Below are 18949 nucleotides of genomic sequence, written 5' to 3'. Positions count from 1 at the left end.
TTGAAATAAAGGTAACCAGCACATGTTTGAATGGACCTTGCTTGCAAACAGAAAACAATAGCTACAACGCGAACAACGTGGGCTGGTTTTACTTGTATGTTGTTGACTGCGCATTCTCCGATGCCTTTTAATCAATTTAATGTATCCTCAACTCAATTATGGCGTTCCCATTTTGGGTAATATATGGAAGACGCGCCCGGAACCTTTTTGGAGGCAGAGTAAGACCCATCCCTGTGCATGCATTAAGTGCTGTGGAGGCAGTAAAACGCAGCCCCATCAGTGCTGTCACTCCGCCGCTGTCCGCCGAGTCTTTGTTATCTTTTGTATGGGTCCTACATGTGGACTAAAGCGGAGTGAAAAGATTTAACACGGATAAAACCTGAATGCCTTTACGCCGTACCCCGCACAATGCAAGCTTTGGAGTCCGGGCTGCTGTATGCGAAAGATGTCCACGGAAAGTTGAAACAATTAAATCACCTATGAACGAAGGAAAAAAGGGAAGGGCAGTACAGAAAGAAAAGTATGGTTTATTTGTTGCCACAAGGAGGCATGGAAGTGTTGAGTTTTGGAGTGTTTTTTTTTTTTTTAGGAAGCCTCGTTCAAGAACGTGCTAAATTGAGTAAATGGGCAAGTGGAGATGAACCAAATAAGTAACCAAAAGTCTTGTTCTCAACTTGTCACTATAGAGTCACAAACAACATTATGTGCAACATTATTCTTAAAATAACAAAAGTGTGCACTCATGTCATTATTTAGTTTGTGGTCGAAATTCTATTGTTGGTATTCCCTCAAACCAGAGCAGCTCCTTTATAGACCAGATACATGCATAGTTTTGAAAATCTGGTCAGCCTGTGGCTGAAATAGTCAATCCCTACTTTTGTTACTAAAACTACAAACTTGTTATTAGAAGAGCCACACTCCTGCCAGGTCAAACATCAGAGCTAGTTCCACTTTTGTTGCCTGGACAGCTGGCCGGTATGGCTCACTGGCCACGGGGTCAGAACCCAGCGACCAGAACGACCACCGTTAACCTCTACTACAGCCGTCTTTAACCCTGGAACAATCACCATTAAAACATACAGCGATCAGTGTTAACCCGTTACAGCATTCAGGTTGCCCTACACTGCTGCTCACAAGTCAGGTTGTCCAGTTTGTAACCAGCTGAGTGATAAAAGTTTGACCCTGTGTACAGCATTTCCAGTCAATAGGTTTATATAGTTAGCTTTTTACTCTCAGAACCCCTTTTAGGAACCCCCGAACAACTCTTGAATGTGTGTTCACTGACCGGGGGTGGGGCTCCATTGTGTTGACTTGCCCAAAGCCCCTTTTGTTTCTTGGTCACACCTGCAGCTCAGGCCCTTTGTGTTGTCCTATAGTAGAACTACTGCTGAGAACAGCCTTTCTCCTGTTTCATCCCTCCTCTTGCCAAGGTAGAGAAGAAAGGGAGGGAAGCACAGTTTAGGGTGGCACAGCCCTCTCCATCTGCCAAATCTTTGAATCAACAAGTCCAACCAAGCCCCTCACAAGTGATCCTTAGGTAAATATGTGATTAGGTGTAGTGGTTATTACTGAAGTAGGAAAAGGACTAGTAATCATTTCTGGGCCTGTGTTGAGGCCCCTCTAATTATCAGGCTGGCTCACTCTCCTGTGTGGCTGCATCTTGAATACTTTCTTAGTCACAGATGACAGTTGAGACAACCACATTCTAGGCTGTACACAGTACGTGTTTAGACGTACATTCACCAAGTGGGAGGAGTGAAATGCCTAAAAATGAAGTCCTGACCTATCTGATTTCCTATGCTCTTTGGTTTACACCTCAAGTATGTTGTGCAAGGTGACAGTCAAGCAGCCTCAAGCAGCAGTAGGCATTGTTATGTTGGGATTACATCCACCCATCACATTCACACATGACTTACAAACTCTCACGCACAGCTGTTGTTTGCCATCCTTTTATTAGGTACTGTTCCTATTAAAATGGGCTTCCTGCAAAGTACATTAGTTCTTATGTGGCTGACATATGCCAGTGAAAGCACTGCATAAAGAAGAATGTGTGTTAATCTGTCATTTTGAGATTGGAACACTAAATCTTTAGCTGTAACTACCAGAATTGGGCTACAGACCCCTACACCCACCATTAGTAGAAACAGTAATCCACCCAGCCCCCTCCTCCACCTGTGTTTAACACCATAGGCCTGAGCCAACAACATCAGCAGAGAAAGTTCATGGTTGTAGCACACTGAAAAGTGTAATAACAGAGGCAGAGTGAGGCAAGACTGAATGGCACCAAGTTGCATGACAAGACCAGCATCTCTAGGCTTGTTGAGGCCTATATGTGCATGCACACACATATATATACACACACCCACACATGCAGTTACACACTGTAGGGCAGGAACCAGAAAGCGCAAAGGAATAGTCGCTAGAAAACATGCTGGGCTCTTTTAGAGATTGAGAAGTAATTTTAGATCACTGACTTCTCCGTCTCTTTTACATTAAAGTTTCTGAGGAAAGCCTTTGCCTCTGCAGTATGGCTATTACCCTGCTAGGAATCACGAGAGATTGGATCTGAGGTTCGGCCCCTGGTTGTGGAGTGTTTTTCTACCAATTGTTTAGTGAGGAGAGTGGCAGGAAAACACTGTGTACGTGTGCTTACAAAGACGTGATACAGAGCAGGACTCTATAAATTCTGACAACCAAGGAAATGATTTACCTGTGAACACAGCCAAGTTTGGGCCTGAAGCTCAGCCTGCAGCCTGTGTGATAGCACCATAGAATTGAAATGTGGAGCTAGGTTTATTTACCTTTCATAGCTTCTCTTTTTTTCTATTCTTGTGTGTTAGGTATCTATTCCTGTCCCAGGCTTCTCCTAGAAATGCAGCAATTTATTGCCTGGGTTTTAACGCAGCAGTCTTGTTGTGAGGGAGCGTCTGAACCAGGTAGTAAAAATATAGCTGCAATGCTTTTAAGGAACACCTCCGTCTCTCCTTACAGACCAGTGTCATCACTTCTCATTTAGTGTAAGTTGCCAATAGTTGTGCTGTATAGATGTGGAAGTCTGGGTGCAGAGAACTGTGGATTGTTTTGAGTCTAGATTGGAGTAGTGACTTCATTGGGAAGAGTTAAAGGAAGAGAGACAGTTTTTGTCTCCATACAATTTTTCTATTTAGTCAAAACATCAAACCTGCAATTTAACTATTAAGTAGACTTATTGAGATGGTGGCTGTCTTGTTGAAACCTTGCATTACTCAGTCATAATGACATTGCCCTTTCACAGACCTCGGTATCCCACTGTGTAGTGAATAGCCATGATTACACCCAGTTGATGGCTAAAATGCACTGGTTTTACTCTTATTCCTTCTCACCAACACTTCCATTCTTTTAAGCGACAGTAATCATATAATTACTGTTCAGACCATAACTTAATTCCTACATGTCTATATGTATATAGACATGGACATTCATTAGGTTATATAACCCAAATACACTACTTTGAATCTAATAATGTTACTGTCACAGAAACACCTCACCACCTAATTTTCAATTCGACAACCTTGTGTGTTCAAATTTATTACCACCATGTGTATTATGGTTCATTTAGTGTTGTGAGTGTTTAGCCTGCCATATAAAATGTAAGTGACCAAAGTTCTCACATGGCCACAGTGATATGGTAAAGTCCATACGTTGCGTTTGCTGGCTGCTGCTCTCCCATGCTTCCTGTATGGATCAATCAAAGCACTAATGGCTTGGCAGGCAGGGCTCACAGACAGCATTGGAGCAGGTGTGCTTTGGGGCTAATTGAAAAATGAGTCAATACTCTGTGTGTTGGTGCACGCACACATTTGTCACTCTTTGCATTACATCGTTTGAAAGACTGATTATGTATGTGCAGCCGTGTGTGTGTGTCACAGTGCGCTCCCAGCTAATCCATCCCTCTGCTCGTGTGACGTCTCCCGGTAAATTGTTTATATCCGTTCAGGCTTTGCCTGCATGAATAATTTGTTTGACTTATAAATATTTGAATGTACACTGATCATTAATATGCACAGACAGTCTTTTTTTTAGAGTTCCCCAATGCGCTAACATACATACTAAACCTCTGCCACTCCCACAATAATTTATTATCAGTGTAGTTGCTGATGTATCATGTCTGCAATCAGATGCTGCAACGGTTATTCACAAAAAACTACTATGTCAAAATAACTGTCCACGTCTAGATGTTCATAACACAGATAAGTGAATCACTGCACTGCGTGCCAGTGCCAACGAAAGGCAGAAGCAATAACAGTCAACAGAGCTCTAATAGAAGTCACCTAAGGTCAGAGCAGAGGCTACTCTACTCTAGGCTACATGAAGGTGATGAAGCTGCAATGTGCTGATTAGTGTTGAGTCTGGCCCAGGACAAACCAATTGAAGCACAGATGTACAGACGCAGCAGGCCTGCTACGTTTCTAACAGAGTGGACTTCCGTTGCGCACACACACACTGAGACACCCCACTGGTCAGTTGGCTGACCTTCCCTTAGATAGCAGATGCAGGAAGAGGTAGAGGGTAAATGCCAAGCACTGCCACTGAGAGCTCAATCAAGAGAGGGTATTAGGTTTAGATTTTACTAAAATGGCAACAAGAAAAATATTTTTTATATTTATTTTTTTTATTGTTCTGGGTTTAACAAAATGTTTGGATTTTGCTCATGAAAAGTGTTACATATAATTTGAAATTTATTGCATATTTCGCAACAAAAGCCTGCATTTTGTGTGTGTTTCCAGGTAACATCTCCACTAGTGTGAAACAGGAAGTGTCGTCTGTGAGCAGCCATGGGCCAGAGAGCTGCGCTTCTGCTCAGTGAGCTGCTGCTGTTTTTGCTGACAGCTTCACGCACTCTCCTCGCAGTCAGCTTCCCTGAGGATATTGTACCCCTTGATGTCGTTGATGCGCACTGTAAGTACATGCACGCAAATGAACTCATCAGAGACATTAAGAACAATTGTACAATTACTGCAAATTCAGTGTAAAGGTGAACAGCTCTCATATACAGTTTTCCTTTTTACTCGACTTAGATCCTATGTTTATAGGCATAATACAAATAGAATAAAGACAAATGCCAGCTGCCTCCTTTTTTACTTGCGTCAGCTCTTTAGACCCTAGCATGCAATAGATATTCGTGGTAATAACATCAATCTGCTCTATGGTCAGGTGTAAGCTTTAAGTGGTTTTTATTTTCATTTGTGCGATGCACTAGAAAATTTGAGGGACATGCTCATACCAGCGGCCAATATCTAATGCACAGACGTAACAAAGTGACACAGAGATGTAAATATAAAAAATATACACTACATAGTCTGCATAATTAGTACAGTCATGGTAAATGTTCTAAGAAGTTTACTATATTTGTCTGTTCTTACTTTGAGATTCTCATTAATAGTGCGTGTGTGTGACGTCTTTACAGTTTCACGGAGGTACCCTGTGTTCAGAGGCAGGCCCTCTGGCAACGAATCACAGCATCGCCTTGACTTTCAGCTGATGACCAAGATACAGGACACTCTGTTCATCGCTGGCAGGTAAACTCAACACATACACGTACACACTCTGTCTCTCCCCCACACAGATATACTCAGTCACTCTTTGGCAGGTAAACAGTCGCATAAGAGGGAAAAGCTCTTACTGTTATTGGATCTGTGGCTTCTAGGCTTGCATATGATGTATATGGTCTATTGATCCAGGAAAGGCATCTATCATCCCAACCTGACACTCTGTCAGGAATTTCTTGGCATTTTTACATGTGTTTTTGTTATTTATGGGCACTGGGATTAACCGGCCAGCACTAATACTGTAACAGGAAATCACCTCAACATAAAACTCCCACCACTGAAGCCCCTATAATCACCACCACATGTATCACTGTTGTCAGGTTGGGTGTATGTTTCTACTTAAGGTGAAGCAAAATGTTAAAAACTGATCAAAAACAATTAGCAGTTGTCATGAAAAATTATTTGGGTTTTTTTTTTGGTTATTTGGGAAAAAGGAAGAAAAAGACGTGTCCATCACATACTGTGTGTGATGAAAATGTATATAAATTAAAACTTGATTTTGGATTTGGTGACGTTTTCCCATTTTTACACTCAAAAAACCAGCAGATTTTTATTTTCTAATCTCAGTATATTCCTAGATTTGCTATGTCATTGAGCTTTGTGTTTTGTCGTTTTCTTTTTGCAGAGATCAGGTGTACCTAGTCAGTCTGAGAGAATCCTACAGGAATGAGATCATTCCTTACAGGGTAAGATTCTCACCACGAGCTGCTCTCTCAATCCCCAAGTACTAAAAGGGATCCATAGAAAACATAGAGCTATTCATCACAAACTGGACAGGTTGTAAAATGAGACAGTGGAAAAGCCAAAGACTGTGTGTATATTTGTAAATGCAAGTGAAGGTGTGTATGTGTGCCAAACAGGCGTTTCATGTTCATGTATTGGTTTTTACAGAAACTGACATGGAGATCGGGCCAAGCTGACAGAGAGATGTGTGCTGTCAAGGGAAAACACAGAGTACGTATAAAATGAATTTCACCTTGCACATTTTGTTTAAGATTCCACTGCGCACACAAACACTTAAACAGAAAAGCTGGCTGACTCTCGAATAACTGTCCCATGTTCTTTGTCTCTTTTTAGGATGAGTGCCACAACTTTATCAAAGTGCTGGTTCCCAGAAATGATGACCTTGTGTTCATCTGTGGTACAAATGGTTTTAACCCCATGTGCAGATATTACAGAGTTAGTATCAAGTGCCAGGAACTGCTGTGGGGTTTACATGACACACAATCTGGATTAGTATTGTGTATATTTTCTTAAAGACATTCAGATACCATGTTATTTAAATGCATTTGACAAGTTATTGGATTGGACTGATTCGTGCAAATGCTACTGTTTTTCTGTGTATTTATTTTCACCCTGTCTCTAGGCAAACCTTTTTAAATGTGTGGGTGATTGTATTGTTTTCAGCTGGATAACCTAGAGTTAGATGGGGAGGAGATCAATGGACTGGCACGATGCCCATTTGACTCCAAGCAAACCAATGTTGCCCTTTTTGCTGGTAAGGGTCAAATATACATCCTCCCACACAGTTAATCTTGCTGAAGAAGAAAAACTAATGTGTTCCTACTTATGGTCCAATTATCACCTCTGTGTTTTTGCCACAGTAAAACTGTGCCTGCAACCCTAACAACTAAACCAATTAAGCCTTATAAAAGAGAAACAACAAAGCATTGAAGAGCACTGCACCCTAGTTGTTGGTCACTGTGCTCTTTGTTTTCTTTTTTAGAAGGGAAGCTGTATTCTGCAACTGTAGCTGACTTCCAGGCCAGTGATTCTGTCATCTATCGTAGTATGGGTGATGGATCAGCCTTGAGGACTATCAAATATGACTCCAAATGGCTGAAAGGTAAGTGAATGCCACTTCATCACTCTCAAATGTTACTTCTTTCTTACCACCTTCGTTTTCTAGTGGTACCTGTGTCTGCGTGTAACCGAGCTAAATGCCTGTGGTGCCTTTCCATGGCGACTGTATGTTTGTGGCTGTCAGACCTGTTTTTGGAGTGATAGAGAGCTCTCCCCTTGCCAAGATCCCTTTGGGATATGGCCTGTTCTCTCCCAGGCAATCTAGGTCACCCCCAGTCATATACAGCCTTGTACAAATCCCTGAAATATTCAACATGCACAGTGTTGGTGACGGTGCAGAAATACACTTCAATGCTCTGCCTCTGTCTCTCCCTCAGAACCTCATTTCCTGCACGCAGCAGAGTACGGGAATTATGTGTACTTCTTCTATCGAGAGATTGCCGTGGAGCACAGCAATCTGGGCAAGGTAAGACAGTGCACCTGCTGTTTATAATGCATTACATATTCCACAGGGATACAGGTTGCAGGCCTTGATCCAAAAAAAGGTTTACACCTCCCTCAGTGCATGCGTTTCTGCTACAAATGGGCCCAGTAGTAATGGGGCCCATTCAGGCGATGACAATACATCGCATTGGAATACACAAGAATTTCAACAGCCAGTGTTTGCTGGGAATGTTCTACTAATGTAAAACCATTACATAGTAGAGAGAATTTGTCTCGTAGAGATTCTACACTGTGCATCTGTCTCTCCCTATGACACACACATGAACATGTTCTATGTTGGAAGCCAACTTCAGATGTGACCATGCCTCATCCATGAGCTGGTGTGGCCGAGCCACAGGAAACCAGCATCCTCCATCAGTCACTAGCTAATAAATATTTTAACCATACTAATGCTGGGGTGACACCTGGCCTCTGATGGAGGTTTGCGCTGGTAAATTATTAAAATTGTCTAAGCCAACTGCTTCAAGCACTCCATTTATACTGTAAGACTTGGTAACGTGCAATCAAACACGTGACCATGTGGTGCTGCATAAGGCCATTCAAGGCCAATAGATGTGTTTTTAAATGTTTGCTCTAGCATGGAAAACATTCTCCATATAGAAAGTCAAATATGAAAGTGTGTGTTGCCTGTGCTGACTTGCTACAGGATGAAGAGATGCATTATTCAGTGTGTTGAAGTGTTTTCAGTGACATTCACTCAGCTGCTTCCCTCTTTCACCCGTTTCTGTCCTCTCTTAAACCCCTGCTTCTCACAGGTTGTCTATTCTCGTGTGGCTCGGATCTGTAAGAATGACGTTGGGGGGTCACAGCGGGTGCTGGAGAAGCACTGGACCTCATTTGTGAAAGCAAGGCTGAACTGCTCGGTGCCAGGGGAGTCATTCTTCTACTTTGATGTGCTTCAGTCTGTCACAGACATCCTCAACATCAACGGCGTTCCCTCAGTGGTGGGTGTGTTCACCACACAGATGAATAGGTGAGGCGCAGTTCTTCAGTTGCCTAATACAGAGGATAGAAGCAAGACATCACAAAGTCAAATGTGGACCTTTATTTGCATTATAGTATCCCCGGGTCTGCAGTGTGTGCTTTCTCCATGGATGACATAGAGAAAGTGTTCTTGGGCCGGTTCAAAGAGCAAAAGACTCCTGACTCTGTGTGGACCCCATTCCCAGAGGAGAAGCTCCCCAAACCTCGGTAAGGGCTTTACCACCCGTTGTTCAGAAAATGTTCAATAAAAAACAACCAATAAGGCAAAAGTTTTTAAAAATGACTTTTACTTGAGCGTGTGGTTCTTGATTGCAGCTGTTTACCATCTGTTAATTACTAATTTTTTCTACCCTCCTTTGTCCAAGTTAATCCCAATGAAATCAAATCTTTTTCACTAGTGAGGGACCAGGTTATTAGCTTTGACCCAGTGCACACACATTCACCATCTGTTGATGATAAATTATTAATTAGGCATAATAGACCAGTTGCATATTTTAACCTGTTTACAGTCAGCACGTATATCTGTAGCTCTGCCTTGTGTCACAGACACATAGTCTGCAGCACCACATTACCTCAGTAAATCATTGATGGAGGATAATCACTTGTGTGTTTTATGCTTCCAGCTGAGGCTTTTTTGTGATCCTAATAGGCTCCTCCTTCCCTTAACCCACACTGTTATTGCAGATTACATATTTTACAATATGTTATTAATCCCTGGTTTGTGATGGTTTAAGTTGATCTTTGACCGTTTTCCCTCTGTGCATGTGCACCTTCCATGCTAGACCTGGGAGCTGTGCAGGTCATGGACCAGCTGCATCTTTTAAGAGCTCCACCGAGTTCCCGGATGATACGCTGCAGTTCATAAAGTCCCACCCCCTAATGGACGCAGCTGTCCCCTCCATTGGGGATGAGCCTTGGTTCACCAAGACACGTGTCAGGTAAATAGCATAGTAGTAGTGCTTAGTGACTAGGGATCAAAGGAATATATATGTGTCCTTCTACAGTAGAATGCAAACTTTTCTAAATCCATTGGTATTTAATCACTAGGAAGTTCTCCAGAAAATCAATTTATATTCCCAACCTCCTCTATATTAGTGTTCTTTGTAAATTTTAAAGGGTTTTCTGTTTCTCCTGTGGGAACCCTGACACACACACACACACACACACACACACACACACACACACACACACACACACACACACACACACACACACACATACATTGAACAAATTATGAAATAATGTAATTTATTATTGTATATTGATATTTCTAATATTTATTGAAAATCAAAGCTATGTTTGATATCGACCTTCATGCACTTCTGGGTGACCTGGAGGCTTTATATAGTCGGACTTTTTATAGTAATGCTGAAGCTTCAGCTCTTAGAATGAAGTTTGTGCTGTAGAACTGTCTGTGTGATCCTGCCTCTTTGCAAGTTCTTCTTACAAGAACTCAGCTAAATCAAAAGTGTATATCTAACCTACAAACAAAAGTATCCACATCCATGTGGCTTAAAAAAAATTCAATTCCAGGATGCTGAAAGAAAGTAAAAAGACTTTATTAAATATAGTATAATACAATAAAAGATAAAACAGCAAATTCTTTGTGTAGCAAAAGTAAAAGTGGTAAAGTACAAAACCTAAAATATGGCCAACCTTTGAATGCAAATTTTAAAAACTCAGTATTTCAGACACATTTTGTTCAGCCCTCAAAAGGTATTACGGTCCAATGCACAGCTAAAAGCTTAACAGTTAACTATTCAGTATCTAATGATTTACTAGCATTTGTAAAACATGAACAGATTAATATACATATTGATGATTCGAAATCCATTTGAAATTGAGTACAAAAAATAAGTTTGAATATTATTATCTCAAGCATCAAAGTTACTAATGTATTTACATGACCTTCCCTGTTTTGAATAGAACAACCCCCTGCTGGGAGTAACACATGCCTCTTTTCTCTGTGTGAAGGTACAGGCTGACAGCACTGGCTGTGGACAATGAAGCAGGACCCCACAAGAACTACACAGTGGTGTTCATTGGGGCTGAGTCAGGGGTTGTCCTCAAGATTTTGGCCAAGACCCCCTCTGTGTCCCTGACGGACGGTCTACTTCTGGAGGAGATAGATGTTTTTAACAGAGCCAAGTAGGGATACACACACTTTTCACCCCTTCTCTGTCTGCTTTTTGTTCTCTTTCTCTCTTCCCACTTTGGCTGAGGATTCAGGAACTCTTAAAATCAAGTTTCCTGGCACAGATGGCAGTGTCTGTGTCTGGTTTGTGCATGCACACTATGTGTGTGATTGATTTCCTTTTTCTGTGCCTATTTGTGGATGCAGGCAAATATGTTGTCATGTGTCAGAGGTTAAACTGTGAGAAAAAGCTTTATGATACTTCTTCACATAACAAGTGATTAAATCTACTGAGACTGAAACTGTAGAGGGACCTATCTGATAAACCTCTGATCAGGTTTCTCTCCTCCCTTTCCAGATGCCTGTCTAACCGCGAGGATGACAAGCGTGTCCTCTCGCTGCACGTAGACAAAGGCACACACAGCCTGTATGTTGCCTATTCAAGCTGTGTCATCCGTATTCCCCTGAGTCGCTGTGAAAGGCATTCTCCCTGCCATAAGTAAGTGACGCACTAATGCGCACGTAGGGGCTTCAAATTTGTTTGTTACGGTCAGTCATAGGTTTATTGTTTTGTTTTGCAGTACTGGTCATAAAGGGCATGATAACAGCTCCACCTTATAACTTCTGGTTAATGTTCAGTCAGTCACAAATTATTATAGTGCTCTTACCAGAATGATTAAACCTGGTGTTCTGATCTTCCGTCTGTGTGTGTTTGTGTTCGTATTTGGCACCAGGTCCTGCATTGCATCAAGGGATCCTTATTGTGGCTGGAAGCCTCATGGAGCCTGTGAGAGGATAGAGCCTGGTGTTTTGTGAGTTCAAGCCCCAGAAGCAATATAAGTGCAAACGTTACAGATGAGAAAATAGGGTGGCTAGAATTTTTATTTGCAAAATTTTGTTATGTTTTGTTTTTTTAGGAGTGGATACGAGCAGGACGTTGATTTTGGAAACTCTGCCCACTTGGGAGATTGTCGCGGTATGAATTTCATTCCCATGCCATGACATTTATCGTCAGACATACACACACACATATAGACACACACAGATAATGCTACACACATCAAATGAAACAAACTCATCTCCACATACACCATGAGCCTGCACCCTCACACCAGTAACCAGTCCAGTAACTTACCCCTACATAAGTCTATGTGCAGTATTAACACACACATCTACATATAGTACATGGCCACCTGTAACTAATGCTGCCTGCGAGCAAGAAACATGGACATGTACAATTAAGGGTCATGTTCAGCTGGTGCAAATTGTAGAGGTCTTATATCTGGTAACCAGAAAATGTAGCTTTTTCTGATTTTTCTTTTAAAACCTCCATCCCTTCATTTGTACCCACTAAACATGACCCAAGCTGAACCTCGGTATTGATCAGAACCAGAGAGCCTCCAGTGACTGCAGCGTGAAAAGGACACAGCAAGCGAGTGCTTAATATTTTTATTATACTACCTGAACTGCACTCTTGGTGTCTTTTAGACATTTTATTTTATTATCTTTTACTTTTTACTTCTGAATTCCGTTATACTGATTTCTTGTCCTTTTAATTCTCTTAGCATTTTTGGGCACTACTTCAGCACCAGATTACAAATCATTTGGCGACCCTACCTCTGGTTAGTTTGATCTTTTACTCAAATGGTTTCTTTCCTTGAGTTCAGCATCTCCAGCCCTGTCTTTCTGCCACTGCCACCATTCATCTTTTCTTATCAAACACCACCTTTATGCTAATGTCATCTTCATTTTTCATCATCACAAAGAATAAAACCACCAGGCGACACAAGTGCTCTCTCAGCACAGATTCACTTCCTCCTTTTCACCCATTACTTAGTGTTCCAATACCTCTTTCCTCTTGCATGCCCACCCACCATCCCCCAGCCTCCTTAGTGTTGTGTACCAACTCCTATTTTCTCCCCTGTATCCTCAATTTGTTTCTTCAGAAATGTCTAACCTAAAACTTGAAATGTGCTGTCATTGGTTTGTGAAGGAGATATAAATATTTTTTGCTAAACTGTGATAAGATTATTTTTTTAGACACTAACCTTAAGAATTACCCATTGCCCATTTGTGCTGACAGCGATGATAACAGTATGCTTTACCCACGTCTGCGCATTTGTTAACAATTTGTTTGTCACCACAGACATGGAGTTTTCATCAGCGCCATTCACTGTCCAGCCCAGTGGGCCCATACACCCCCCAGTACTCATACCCACTCAAAGCCACAGCTCTGGGCCTGGTCCAGAGCTCTACGGCTCAGGCTTTGTGCTGCAGGATGACCCAGCAACCTCCCATTCTTTAAACTCTATCCCAGGGGGCCACGAGGGTAAGGCCCATAGGGAGGCAGCCAGTATGCTGCATTGAGCCTGATCTGATAGCTGCCAAGCACTCTCACTAAGCCACATAGCTTGGAAGCCACACAAATGCACATAGTGTGCATTTTACAGCTTTTTAGTATTTTCAATAGGTAACATGGCAGAGTTTTATTTGGTTTCTTTACAAATAGACAGTTTCACACATTCCTCATGTTATGTTTCCTTGTTAACATTACTTTCTTTCTTTTAAATTGTAATTTTCTTATGTTCTTTCACTCTTTAAAATTCCCAGTTTTCTAACACACATTTCGCTCACTTCTCATAGTGTTTCTATACAGTCTCTAATGTGTCTGCCATATAGATTTTTAACCCTAGCTTTAGTAACTGTTTAAACTGGCTGGTAGATCAGTGACTGGGCCTGCTCTACCACATGCCCACTGTGGTTGCACAGTGGATGACTAACTCTTTCAGTGTCTGTGGTTACTAACAAACTTCTAGCTGAGCAATAGCTCTCTCAGTGCCTGGATGCAAACACCGCTTCTCTTTCTTCTGACCAACTTACTGCTGGTTGTGCAAAAAGACAGATTTGGCTCCTCTCTATCTCAGCTAAGAGTACATTCCTAACACTTTCTTACCATTTTAAATGCATGATAAAAAGCCCCTAGTGGAATCGCGCAAACTGTCCCCTGTTCTGAACTAACAGCATTACAGACATTTTTTGTTATAGGTGGTGAAATGGATGTGGGTACCTAACAGCTTCTGCCAAATGCCACCATATTTCTTCTTCATCTGTGGTTAGGTTGCTTTGAATCTGATCTGTCTCAATATTACAAAATCTGGTTGTGGATTCCTGGGGAAAAGCAGAAACACATGCATGGTTGTGACCACATACAAACATGCATGTTTCTGCTGTTGAGTGGGTAGTAATGAATAACTTGACCATTTTGACTCATTTCACCAAGGAGTTAACCAATGCCTTAATGGTTATAGGTGTGTGGGATATTCAGGCAGGAGAGACCAACCAGATGGTTCACATGAACATCCTCATCACCTGCGTGTTTGCTGCTTTTCTCATGGGCGCCCTCCTGGCTGGTTTGATCGTTTTCTGCTACCGAGACTCGTTCCTCCGTAAGCCAAGACATGTCCACAAGGATGCGGAGTCTGCACCATCATGCTCCGACTCCACTGGAAGTTTTGTTAAGCATAATGCTCTCTTTGACAGCCCTGTAAAGGTATAAAAAAAGCTCCAATGACACAGAAATATATTGTGGAGAGAGACTATTTAACAAGATGTGAAACTGTGTCTAATGTTACTCTTGATTTCTTTGTCACATTCTCAGGAGTACCAAACCAACATTGATTCTCCCAAGCTGTACACCAATTTGCAGAGCAACGGCAAAGATCTGAATACACCCATTGGTGACACCAAGACCATGATTCTGCGGGATGGCTGTCAGCCCCCTGAGCTAGCTGCCCTGCCTACACCCGAGTCCACCCCTGTCCTTCAGCTGAAAGGTCTGCAGCCCATCAAAAACCAGTGGGAGAGGGCTCATGGAAAGGTCAGTGGGCCACGTAAGGAGTCCAACTCATCAGTCAAAAGTGCTCAGTTCCTTCCTTCTGCTCCTGCTCCTCCTAACTCCAACTCTCAACATCCTCACCCTGTCCTGGGACACTCCCACATTCCTAGTGCAGTTGTCTTACCCAATGCCACACATAGCCATCCTAACCTTGACAATGGAGATGATACACTCCCACATTCATCTGAAAAGAAGCTGAAGAACCCAGATTCTAAAGGAAGTAGAAAAGAACAGAAGAGGTCTGTGGATGCCAGAAATACACTAAATGATCTTTTAAAGCACCTCAATGACTCTGTGGCCAACCCCAAGACCATTATTCAAGAAGGATCAGGGCTCCGGCCAAGGCCACAACTCACACTGGAGACCATGGAGGAACTGACTGAAATTCCCCCCAAGGTCCCCAGCCGTGAGGCTTCCCTATACTCTCCCTCCTCCTCCCTACCGAGGCACAGCCCCACCAAGAGGGTTGATGTGCCGATGCCCACCACTCCCACCACACCAACGGGTAGCCTGAGCATGGCGGGCACCCTGGAGAGGCAAAGAGGTGGTTACCAACTCCACCGGAGCACCTCTCATAGGCAGTCCTTATCCACCTCACCAAATGGGGTAACCATGGGGGTCTCTGTGTCTCGCCAACACAGTATGAATAGAGGGGGTTACATGCCCCCAACACCCCCCTCCAGACTTGACTCCCAGGGTGGAATGATGGAGGCAGGAATGCACTCACCCCACCCATCCTCTGCATCCCGACAGAGCAGCTACAGTGGGCATGGCTCACTCCCTCGCACAGGACTTAAACGGACCCCATCTCTAAAGCCAGATGTGCCCCCTAAACCTAATGGGTTTTCACCACAGACTCCACAGATGCGAGTGGTCAATAAGTACAGTTATTAAAAGAGCATGAACACTTCTAAGTGAGATCTGGTCCTTTACTGTAAAGGGCTGAGCCCTGAGTGCTTGAAAGTGGGGGTGGGTCTGTGGATGGGGTAGGGCCTAAGGTGTGTTTGTGTATTGACTTGAGGTGTGTGTGTGTGTTCCCCCTTTAAATGATATGCACATTCACTCACACTAAAAAGGGAAAATCACACATATGGCCAAAGATACTCCTTGGGGCATTTTTCGCTCCCTACTTCTCCATCTCCCTTCCTTATCATGGTAGCCACAAGACATGAACAGTGGATAGTGGTGAATCTGCTGCTCCCCATTGTATCTGGGCTTTGGTGTCCCTTGTTCACATTAAGTACAAGGTGTAGGACACCAGCAGAATCCACTAGGGTATCTGCGCAAGGGTTACCAGGTCAAAAACAGTGGAATACTTGAAGAATGGTCTCATTTGTCACTGCCCTTGAGCACTGTCTTCCCACAAATGTGAACTGAACTGAGAGGAGGGGTAAGCCATGCCTTTATTAGTAAGATGGCTGGGGGCAGAGGAGAGGAAAATCAATAATCACAGTGTGTGCGTTGCTTGGGATACATATGGCCGCAAACAGCTGAATAAAGGCAGCAAACGAGCAGAGCCTATAAATGTGTTTGTGTGTCCGCTTTGACTGGAAAGCAGCTTGGTTTACAGGCAGCACACATATATGGTCTTCACACTTCGTAATCCAGAGTGGAGCCATATGATAAAGATGCACCTTAAAACCTGTCTTAAGTCTTTCATTTCAATAAACTAGTCTCTTCTTGGTCTAAAGTCTAAACCATATGTTTGTGTCACTCTAGTATTTTTTGTAATTTAATTCGGCTGTGGTCAAGTTGGTCATGCTGGGTAAATACAGATAGAGGGACTGTAACTTACTGGGAAGGTTTAATATACAGTATACTGTCTAGTACATTTGCTGCTACTGGTTTTTGAGACAGGTGTTTGTCTTTGATGGGTTATTTCATTCTCTACTAGAGTGCGATAACCCTTAGTGTGTGTGTGTGTGTGTGTGTGTGTGTGTGTGTGTGTGTGTGTGTGTGTGTGTGTGTGTGTGTGTGTGTGTGTGTGTGTGTGTGTGTGTGTGTGTGTGTGTGTGTGTGTGTGTGTGTGTGTGTGTGTGTGTGTGTGTGTGTGTGTGTGTGTGTGTGTGTGTGTGTGTGTGTGTGTGTTGCAGACAGAGGCCAAAAAGTCTAGATTTTGGCAACCAAACACTGTTAAATCGGATTCATAGAAATAAATAATTCTTCATTCTCTACTAGAGTGCGATAACCCTTAGTGTGTGTGTGTGTGTGTGTGTGTGTGTGTGTTGCAGACAGAGGCCAAAAAGTCTAGATTTTGGCAACCAAACACTGTTAAATCGGATTCATAGAAATAAATAATTCTTCATTCTCTACTAGAGTGCGATAACCCTTAGTGTGTGTGTGTGTGTGTGTGTGTGTGTGTGTGTGTGTGTTGCAGACAGAGGCCAAAAAGTCTAGATTTTGGCAACCAAACACTGTTAAATCGGATTCATAGAAATAAATAATTCTCTCCAGGACCGAAGCCTCCCATAACCTCTACTGCCCCTATGAATAAATGGTTCAAGACATTTCTTTCTTTATGTAGCAATGGTATTAAGAAAACATACTCATCTCATTCTAAAATTGCATTTTGAACAAAAACTTTTATAATGTTTTATTTGAAAACATTTACTATATAAATATAGAGCTGCACCAATGGTTTTGCGTATTTGTATGAATTCCACATTACAGGACACATCTGTTCTGTTAAACTTCTATGTCCCCTAAAAGATGAACACCATAATTTTCTTCCTACATCAGTCCCATTAAAGGTATATTAAACTGACCCTAGAACAATACATGGATGTAAAATCTGTCATCTGTTGCCCTGGTTCTGCAGCCTCTGTTCCCTGTGCAGCCTCCCTGTGAGTGGCCAGTCTACAATCAACAACGTTTACCAATGTGTCCAAATGAGTCATGCTGGGAATGACAAGATCCTGTATATACTGAAATTGTACAAATGGGGGATTATAAATATTTTAGGCAAGTGAACCTGAATCTGTGCATTGTGTGCCTTACTCAAAAAATGGACTGCTACAGTATATAATATTGGCAATGTCAATTGGTCCTCTGTATGTTATTGTTATATAATATATAAACATGTTTTTATGAGAAATTTGGAACAGCAGGATGTGTTGAAAAATCACTACCTAATCCAAACCAAAGTGATGTGGAAAACAAATTGACTTACAAACATTCCACTTGTAAATGGTAGTCATGCAAAAGGGCAGTCGGAAACATTTATTTGGTTTATGAATCAATTTTTCTCCTTTACTGTCGCTGTAGAAAAGAGACTGGTGTTACATAGAGGTGCCATGCAGTGAATGTATTTTCTTGACAGTGGGATGTAGGGTGGTTAGACCTTGCACTGTGGAGCAATGCAATGCAGCACATCCTTCCCACAGCCAATTTATTAACAGTGTTCACACGAAAGCTGTTTTTTGGCATGGGCAGTGGTTACATAGAATCTGTAATTCCACAGAATTGCAGTGACTGGAATTGTTTCTATTGGTCAGTAGAGGTGACCGAGGGATCATTTTTCAAAGCAATGGGGATATTATTTGGGAGACATCTTATTTCAGTGTCAGTTGCCTGTATAGCCCAAAGCCACATTTTGTTTACAAGTGATGATTGTATGTAAAGACTCTCTGCCTGTCATCTCACTAGTATTTGGGCTCCTTTTGTACTTGACAAATGCACACTGACATCAAATACACTGCTCATGCATTTTCTGCTCAACTGCCTTGTACATTGCAATATGAACTGGGACTTTCTGTTGCAATCTCAATTGACGCCTTTATAGTTCAGTGTAAGCTTGGTGTACGTGCAGATGAACCAGATTTTGTCATGTAATTTTGGTTTAAATACTGTGCAACATGGCGACGCAAGGCCAGCTGTATATACGTACGATCTACAGAGTATTTCAGCTTGTAGATATGTTGTAAAGTTGTACTGTGAATTTGTAAATAATAATGATGGTCTTTGCTTCATGACTCTTTGGGTTGTTTTGGTTTTTTTTTAACACGGCATGTATAGTTGAAATAAAACAGTACTGCACACAGA

The 18949-nt window shown here is 42.2% G+C and overlaps 1 protein-coding gene across 7 annotated transcripts in view; it reads left to right on the top strand.

Annotated features, from left to right (window-relative positions):
- sema6d (semaphorin 6D) overlaps positions 1–18949 on the top strand; it is a 20404-nt gene extending 1455 nt beyond the window's left edge. For 2 of the 7 annotated variants that reach the window (XM_067495930.1, XM_067495932.1), the window contains exons 2-20: positions 4767–4938; positions 5447–5558; positions 6214–6274; positions 6480–6542; positions 6666–6767; positions 6996–7086; positions 7315–7434; positions 7769–7857; positions 8651–8868; positions 8955–9086; positions 9662–9817; positions 10854–11027; positions 11372–11512; positions 11748–11825; positions 11931–11989; positions 12579–12635; positions 13160–13342; positions 14322–14563; positions 14672–18949. In XM_067495930.1, coding sequence (XP_067352031.1) covers positions 4815–4938; positions 5447–5558; positions 6214–6274; positions 6480–6542; positions 6666–6767; positions 6996–7086; positions 7315–7434; positions 7769–7857; positions 8651–8868; positions 8955–9086; positions 9662–9817; positions 10854–11027; positions 11372–11512; positions 11748–11825; positions 11931–11989; positions 12579–12635; positions 13160–13342; positions 14322–14563; positions 14672–15802 — 3333 coding nt within the window. In that variant the 5' untranslated portion in view covers positions 4767–4814 and the 3' untranslated portion in view covers positions 15803–18949. Of the gene's footprint in view, positions 1–4766; positions 4939–5446; positions 5559–6213; positions 6275–6479; positions 6543–6665; positions 6768–6995; positions 7087–7314; positions 7435–7768; positions 7858–8650; positions 8869–8954; positions 9087–9661; positions 9818–10853; positions 11028–11371; positions 11513–11747; positions 11826–11930; positions 11990–12379; positions 12450–12578; positions 12636–13159; positions 13343–14321; positions 14564–14671 lie in introns of those variants that run through there. The other 5 variants (XR_010913723.1, XR_010913724.1, XM_067495933.1 and 2 more) reach the window with 5 other exon arrangements.

Source organism: Channa argus, chromosome 2 (assembly GCF_033026475.1).
Source record: "Channa argus isolate prfri chromosome 2, Channa argus male v1.0, whole genome shotgun sequence".
Classification (NCBI taxonomy): Eukaryota; Metazoa; Chordata; class Actinopteri; order Anabantiformes; family Channidae; genus Channa; species Channa argus.
The sequence above is the reverse complement of the archived record's forward strand: the minus strand, read 5'-3'. Positions and strand labels throughout refer to the sequence as shown.